Source organism: Chinchilla lanigera, unplaced genomic scaffold (genome assembly GCF_000276665.1).
Source record: "Chinchilla lanigera isolate Chin_1 unplaced genomic scaffold, ChiLan1.0 scaffold00113, whole genome shotgun sequence".
Lineage (NCBI taxonomy): Eukaryota > Metazoa > Chordata > Mammalia > Rodentia > Chinchillidae > Chinchilla > Chinchilla lanigera.
The window spans coordinates 748,490-756,348 of NW_004955514.1; the positions used below are offsets into that span (position 1 = coordinate 748,490).

General features: G+C 58.0%; 1 protein-coding gene across 5 annotated transcripts in view; it reads left to right on the top strand.

Annotated features, from left to right (window-relative positions):
- The window catches only part of Uvssa (UV-stimulated scaffold protein A), a 29,018-nt gene extending 23,233 nt beyond the window's left edge, over positions 1-5,785 (top strand). For 4 of the 5 annotated variants that reach the window (XM_013506804.1, XM_013506806.1, XM_013506807.1 and 1 more), the window contains 4 exons: positions 1,409-1,655; positions 2,280-2,385; positions 3,970-4,144; positions 4,886-5,785. In XM_013506804.1, the coding sequence (XP_013362258.1) occupies positions 1,409-1,655; positions 2,280-2,385; positions 3,970-4,144; positions 4,886-4,979 (622 nt within the window). In that variant the 3' untranslated portion in view covers positions 4,980-5,785. The remainder of the gene's footprint in view (positions 1-1,408; positions 1,656-2,279; positions 2,386-3,969; positions 4,145-4,885) is intronic. The other variant, XM_013506805.1, reaches the window with a different exon arrangement.
- The last annotated feature ends 2,074 nt before the right edge of the window (positions 5,786-7,859 follow it).

The window sequence follows — 7,859 nt, forward strand, 5'->3', positions numbered from 1 at the left end:
CCGGGCTTCCTGCACCCTGCTGCTGCTCCTTTGGGGCAGGTCGGCCCTTGTACAGCATGAGGGAATAGCCACGGAGCCCTGACCTGGCAAGGGGCTCTGCAGTGGGGACCAGATAGTCACGGCTGCACGGAGCTCAGCCTCCTGCTGTCCCAGGAGGCTCCCTGCCTGGCCAGCAGAGGCCCTGGTCCAAGCCCGCGGCCAGGCTCCAATAGCAGGCAACTTACTGCAGGAGCAGGAGCCTGACGGGCCCAGCTGTGCCCACCTGCGTCAGTGGTAGTGAACCTTTCAGAGCTAATACATACAGTTTGCTGAGCATGTGTGCCATAGGTTCACCACCACGGACCTATACCATGGCCAGAGGCAGCACTAGCATCTGAGCCGCGTGTATAGCTGATGGGTGGGAGGACAAGGCGAATGTCTCCCTGCTCAGGGTCTTGCTACCTTGAGGGTGCCCGGGAATTTGGCCTGGCGCCCGGGGCAGCCCAGACGAGACCAGGAGTCCTGTGTTCTCACCATGTGGCCTTCTCTAGTTTTAGGGTAGTGGGTGCAGCTGCATCCTGGCCTCACAGCAGGACGAGTGGTAGAGGGTGGCTGAGCTATCAGCTTGGGGCCTGTCCTGCCATGTTGCTGTGGATCTGCTTCTCTGGAGACACCCCAGCACAGGGCAGGTGGGGTACTCAGCCATCGTCAGGGACCTGGAGCCCTGAGATCCATCCCTCCACACATGACCACTGGGCGCCCAGGCTGGCACTTGGCCAGAGCCACCAGTAACTGCCAGCCTGGGAGGAGGGACACTGGACAAGTGTGGCCACTGCCCCAGCCCACCCATTACCCGTGGACCTGGAGGTGGATACTTGACCACAGCTTTCCCTGAGGCCCTGTGCCATCAGACATCAGGCCTAGGCAGTGCTGAAGCCTTGCCAAAGAGGCCTGCACCGTACTCCGTTGCAAAGGGAAAGCTGGCCTCACGTGCGTCCCTGTCACCTACCTGCTGCAGCCATGGCCTGTGCTCCCTGGGAAGCAGCTGCCGTTCTGCGCCTCACTGCACCGGGGTGGCTGGGGTGGTTGAGTAACAGCAGGCCCCAGAGTGGCCCTGGTGCTGCAGGGAACCAAGGCGGGGCCGACCCCGGTCCTGAGTGTCCACAGCAGCTGGTCATCTGCATCTGGGCTCCTCCTGGGGTCCACTGTGTGCCTGTCACACGGAGCGGCACAGCAGGCTGGGGATAGGGGCCAGATGGGCTCGACTGTCCTCAGCAGCCATCCAGGCTTCAGAGGTAGATGGTGGCTACTCCGGCAGGGCTTGGCCTGGGCCTTCAGCCTGTGGAGGGTGTGGTCGGGGGCTTGCCTGGTCTTGTAGCTGGTTCACGTGGTATCTGGGTTTGGGCCACCACGAGGATGCTGTCTGCAGGCAGGGGGCAGCCACTTTGGTCCAGGCCCTGCAAGGTGCCCTGTGGGTCTGGCTGTTCTGCAGAGCTGACTCTGAGCACCGCTTCTGGAAGCCCAGCGAGGTGGAGGAGGAGGTGGACAATGCGGATGTCTGTGCACTGCTCCGGAGCCGCCGCATCACCTTTGCAGGGAAGTTCGAGCCTGTGCAGCACCGCTGCCGAGCGCCGAGGCCCGATGGCCGGCTCTGTGAGCGCCAGGACCGGCTGAAGGTGAGGCTGTGGGTGGGGCCAGCCATGATGATACAACTGCCGGGAGCAGGCACCATGGTGTGGAGGAGCCCCTGGGGCACGGTCTTCCCTAGAGGTCAGGACCTGCTCAACCATGGTCATCAGAGCCATGTCTGGGGCTTCCTGCCTGGCCCTGCAGTTGACACGGGCATCCTCTGGGCATCCATGAAGGGCTGGGTGATTGAGAACCAGGAAGCTGAGGTGCCCAGCAGGCTCTCCCTGGGCAGGAGGTAGCAGGGCGAGGGAAGTCACTGCAGACAGGTGGACTGGAGGCCCAGGACGCTATATTTTTTATTTTTATTTTCCAGTCCTGGGAGTTGAACCCAGGGCTCTCCCACTGAGTCCCCTCCCCAGCCTTTTTTATTTTTTATTTTGAGGCAGTCTTACTAAGTTACTAAATTTCCCAGACTAGACTCGGTCTTGCCATCCTCCTACCTCAACCTCCCAGAGTACAGGGATTGTGAGTGTATGCCACCAGGGCTAAAAGGCATTGCTGCCCTTGCTGCCAGATAAGGAGGAGGATGACAGCCCCCCACCGTGCAGCTCCCAGGACCCCCTCTGAGAGGAACATGTCCTGCCATCGGCCCCTCTGTGCTTGTTCTGCAGTGCCCTTTCCATGGAAAGATCATCCCCAGGGACGACGCGGGACAGCCTCTTGACCCGGAGGACAGGGCCCGAGAGCAGCAGCAGCGGCATCAGCCAACACGCCCAGGTAGCTCGGGTGGGGCACAGCCCTAACTCTGCCGCTTGGCCACCCAGCAGCAGTGAGCCCGTAGCCATCTGACCAAGGGGCACTGAGGACCCAGGGGTAGGCAGGGAGCTTCGGACGGATGTGGATACACCCACTTCAGAAGCCCACTTAGTGTGGCCAGGGTGGATTCTCCTGCCCTCGGCCCCCCATGGTGTCCTGCAGGAGCCTGGCAGCAAGAATGGGTGGCGCCCTGCTGGCCACCCAGCCACAGGGGCCCTACACAGCAGGGCCTGTGGCGAGTGACCTCCCTCCACAGGCCCCAGCCAGGCCCAGGCTGTGTTCCCGCGTAGTTCTGACCCCTCCTGCTGTCTCCTGGGCTGGCCAGGCCTGGGCCAGGGTCTGTCTGGCCTGGCCTAGGGGAGGGCACCCTTGTGCAGGCCCCTTTGTGGATTCTCACTCTTGAGACTTAGCTGCCCAGAGATGGTGCCTGGGCCTGGGCGGCGGGAGGGCCTGACCTGTTAATCTCCGGGGTGAGCCCTTCCCTGGTGGCTCACACTCGGGAGCAAATTAAGTGCCTATTTTTGTGTCAGCCCTGAAGAGTATCTGGTTTTCCAGCCCTCGGTGGCTTGTTAACAAACAGGTATCAGGCTGCGGGCCTGAGCCGCTGGCCAGTCAGATGTGAAATAGCGTCTCTTTACTAACTGCAGTATTGATCCCGCCTCCCTCGCACACGGGGCAATTTTCTTTTCCCTGGCGCTAACCTCGGTGACAATGCACGCAGCGCTCCAGGGCCGTCGGCGCCCAGGAAGGCCATGCGGCCCACGTCTATTGATTTTCTTCAAAGGCTTTTAAATTGCTCCTTCATTTTCCTGAGGTGCCCATTCCATCTCCACTGGAGGCCGGCGTTTTTTCGTTGTGTTTAAACAATTGCTCCATTCACTGGGTTCCTAAACTGTGACGCCTTCTTATTACTGGGAGATAAACTGTTTAGACAGTTTTCCTTAATCTTGGATTAATCGTCCCTGTATCTGAGTTGTGCAGCCCCGAGTTCCTTCACTTCAAAAAATCAGCTGGGGGAGGCTGTGCCATCTGTCTGTATGGGGTGCCCTCGGCCAGGCTTTGCCGGCACCCTGTCCTCTGCTTCTACCCTCTGCCAGCATGTAGGGTTCCACTGGCACTGTTGAGTGTGCCTGTCGCCCCTGTCTTTGAGCCAGGCTCACCTGGGGCAGGGCCTGTGGGGGGTCACTTTGCTGTCACGTGCCTGACCTGGGGTAAGCAGACCAGCGAGAAAACAGGGTGCCGCTGCTTGGAACCTGGGCCCTGAGGGTGCTGGCCCCCTGTGCTGGTGTGGCCATCAGCCTGCAGTGCAGTCTGGCCTGCACCAGGAGTGGCCTCCGGGCCCTGCCTCCTCTCTGGCCTATCTGGGCTGTGGGGGTCTAGGGGCCCTACAGGATATGGGACCTGTATCCCTGCTCACGTGGACCTTCTTACCAGCCACCCGTGGCAGCCCCAGCCCCTCCGGTGGGACGAAGCCCTTGCAGTGTCCCCTGGGGTAGAGGGCTCAGGTTAGTGCCGGTGTTTTCTGAAGGCCTGGGTTTTGTTCAGACTGGCAGGACCCTGACTTCATGCAGGACGTTGAGGCGGCCACAGGGGCAGACCTTGGCTCAGCCCGGTACCGCGGGAAGGGCAAGGGGAAGAGGAGGAAGTATCCGAAGCTCACGGATCTACAGGCGCAGGCCAGCACCTCCAGGGCCCGCCTCAAGAAAAAGGTCTTCGCCAAGTAAGGGCTGCTGCTGTGCCCCTCCTGTGCCTGGGGCTGCGGGCATCTCCCCAGGGACCCACGGATCCCATGAGAGAAGGGGGCGAGAACTGCTCTGGACACCCTGTCTGTCTGCTGGGGTTGCCACCTTTGTCTTCTTCTGGTGGCCAAGGCAGGCAGGTGGGGTGAGCGTGCACTTCGTCCGTGTCCTGCCTGCCTCACTGTCTCCATGGTGACCTCCAGGAGGGTTGTCACTGTACACATCACCCCACTGCCACCTGTGGTGTGGGTACAGTGTTCATACCCGGCCTGGTCAGCTGCTCTCAGGCCAGTGCATGTGCCCACCGTTTTTGCTGTCCTTAGAGCTTATAAGGCTGCCACCACCTGCCAAGGTGAATGCCAAAGGCCTATGATGCCTGGGGGGGGGCACCTGCTGCCTGGTGGTGTTGCCAGCCCAGCCCTGGCGGCCTGTGGGGCAGCGGCTTGTCACGTCCTCCTGTGCTCTCCTGGGGACAGAAGGCCTATGGCAGGAGCAAGGCCAGGAGCTGGCACAGCACAACAGCCTGGAGCGTTGTACAGAAGGCTTGATGGCCCCAGGCTGGCCCCGGCCCCATGCCTCCCAGCTGTGGCTGCTGCACAGGATGGGGACCTGGTGGCTGCCAGGTCCTAGGCTGGGGAGACGTGGCCCAGGGCCACTTCCCAGGCAGGACGGCCCCGAGCCTGGCCAGAGCCCTGAGCAGCCCTGCTTTGCACTCCCCACAGGGCGGCCGTGCGGAGGGTGGTTGCTGCCATGAACCGGATGGACCAGAAAAAGCACGAGAAGTTCACCAACCAGTTCAACTATGCACTGAGCTAGTGCTGACCAGCGCCGCCTCTGTGCACACGCAAGGATGGTGCTGTGGGGCCTGGGCAGGGACCACGCTGTTTCCCATTCAGTTGTGCCCAGGGCAGGGGGCAAGGGCAGCAGCCTGAGCATTGTGACCTGTTCAGAACCAGGGATGAACTTGAACCCAGCCTGCTGTCTCCCCAAGAAGGCATGCTGGGGGCTGCGCCCGCACTACCATGCACAGGCCACCCCCTCCCCTGGGTGCAGAGCACTGAGCTCCCTCTGGTTGTCAGTGGCCACCATCACTAACTGGCGGTCACCATCAGACTGGCACAGGGCCTTGCGCATGCGGCAGGCCCAGGTCTTCTTCCCAGAGGATGCCCCGCCCCCAGCCCACAGTGCCTGCTCCGGGCAGTCCCAGCGGGCGAGCAGGTTCCAAGGTGCAGCCTGTCGTCTCTGGCTCCCCCTCACTTCCATGCTGTCACGCATGTCACTGCCGGGGGCGTCCCAGTGTCTTGTGCCCCACATTCTGCCCTGAGTCTCTGACCCGGGCTGTTCCCCCCCGGGGCCCACGAGCAGTGCCGTGCAGTGTGCTGTCGCCGTGTGGAAGTGCATTCTGTGCCTTTGGGACAGGCTGCTGCCTGGCATAGTGAGGGCCACACTGTCTTCCTAGGTGGCCACAGCCCTGTGCCTTGCAGCCACAACACCCGTTCCCGACGTTCCTGCCAGCGCAGTCCTCCCTCCAATTTAACAATCTTAGTGGATAGGGAGCGTTATTTTTATTTTCTTTCCTGTACTGCAGATGAAATACATGGCCTTTGCACTGAACTAAATAACCCGCCTCTTAAAATGTTTTATTTTGAGACAGGGTCTTGCTAAGTCACTGTGTTAGCCAGGCTGGGCTTGAACTTACAGTCCTCCTGCCTCAGCCTTCTGAGTAGCTGGGGTGGTGGGCATGGACCCCAGCTATCTCCTCTTTTCAATTTGATTTTTCTGGCGAGTAACGCTGGATATTTTTCATGTGCTCACAGACCATTTGTTCATCTTCTTGGGAGAAGTATCTCTTTGGGTCTCCTCAGTGAATGGGGCTGTTTGTCCTGTGTGCAGGAGTGTGTGGATGTCGGAGCACTGGCCTCTTACGGGAGTCACTCGTCTTGTCGCTCCTTGCCTGCCTCTTCCCCTTTTAATAGTGCCCTTTAGAGCACAAATACTGTGCGTTTTTATGGAGTCAGATTTATCTAGTTTTTTCTTCTGTTACTAATGTTTTTGGTGCTGTGTCTGAGAAACCAACACAGAACTTCCGGTCACAGAGTGTCACTGCTGTTTTATTCGGAAGTTTTGTGGTTGTAGCTCTTCATATGTGTGTGAGGTGGGCCCTGCCCACCCGAGTGCGGCTGGCTGGTTGTCACAGAACCACATGCTGAAGGCTTAACCTTCCTCACTGACCCCACTGAGCACCCTGTTGATAATCAGGTGGCCCTAAGTGTGGACCCAGGGCTTCTGGACTCTGACTTTTGGTCTTTGACCTGCACGCCCTGCATTAGTATTGCATGCTGGATTGTTTGAGCTACCTAAGTTTTGGATTTGGTGAGTGTGAATCTTCCAGCTGTATTATTTCAGGATGGTTTGGGTTTCTGGGTTCTTTGCATCTCCAAATGAATTTTAAGGTCAGTTTATCAATTTTCGCAAAAAAAAAAAAAAAAAAAAGCTGGAATTTTGATAGAGGTGGCATAGATGTGGAGACAACTTCAAGGTAGCAGCCACCCTAACGTGAGGTCTCTGACCACGAACTTCTGGTGTCCATGTACTTGAATGGTCCTTGACAGTGGTGTATAGTTCTCAGTGTGTGGATCTCCGCTTAACTTTGAAAATTTACTCCTGAGTGCTTTATCCTTCTGGCTCCTGCCGAGGAACATGGAGTGTTGTGTGTGGTTTTCTCGCATCTGGCTTTGGTGTCGGCGTCCTACGGCCACAGAATGAGCTGGGTGTGTCCCTGCCTCTCCTGGGTCTGGAGCGGTGCATCAGGCTGTTGTTCATTATTTCAGGTGGGGGAGTGAACATGGGAAGCATCTGGCCCCAGCCGATCCTTGTGAGACTTGTCCTTGTGAGACTAAATACCCGATGCCCAGAGCTAAAGGAGTGAAGTCTATTTGGTTCACAGTCTGGGGAGGTTTAGTCCATACTCGGCTGGCTCCTAGGCCAGGTGGCATGGCAGACAGGAATGGGCGAGGAGAAACAGTTCATTGTGGGCAGAAGGCAGCAAAGCAGCTGGTCAGCTGCAGCTCTTTCTGTCCGTGATGTCTTGTCGAGGCTACTGAGGGCAGACAGCACTCACACCCTTAATCCTAGCATTGCACCATATCAATCCCAGCGTCACACGCTCTAGACCCAGCCAGCTCCGAAGAAGCCCCCCCCACGACCACGTGAGGCTTGGGGGCGTCCAGACACAGCCACCGCAGTGACTAAGTCCCTGTCTGTGGGTGGCTGCCAGCCGCAGTCTGCGGGCTGCTCAGCTTCTGTTTCTTGAATAAGTTCAGCGGTTTGTAGAAGCTCGTCCGTCCCTTCTTAGGCTGGTCATAGAACTTTCTGATTTTAGTCCTTTTAGCATTCCCTCCCATTCTCTCCTTCCCTCTGTCCCCTTTCTGCTTGGTCATCTAAAGATTTATAATTTTGTTGATATATTCAAAGAAATATCTTTTGGTTTTGATGGTTCTATATTATTTTTCTATTCTTTATTTCATTGATTTCCATTACTCGTTTCCTTTGGGTTACTTTGGGTTTAGTTTTCTCTATTCTTTTTTGATAAAGTGGAAGATTAGGGGCTGGGGATTTAGCTCAGCGGCAAAAGCGCCTGCCTGGCAAGCGCAAGGTCGTGAGTTCGGTTCCCGGTACCGGAGAAAAACCAAAAAA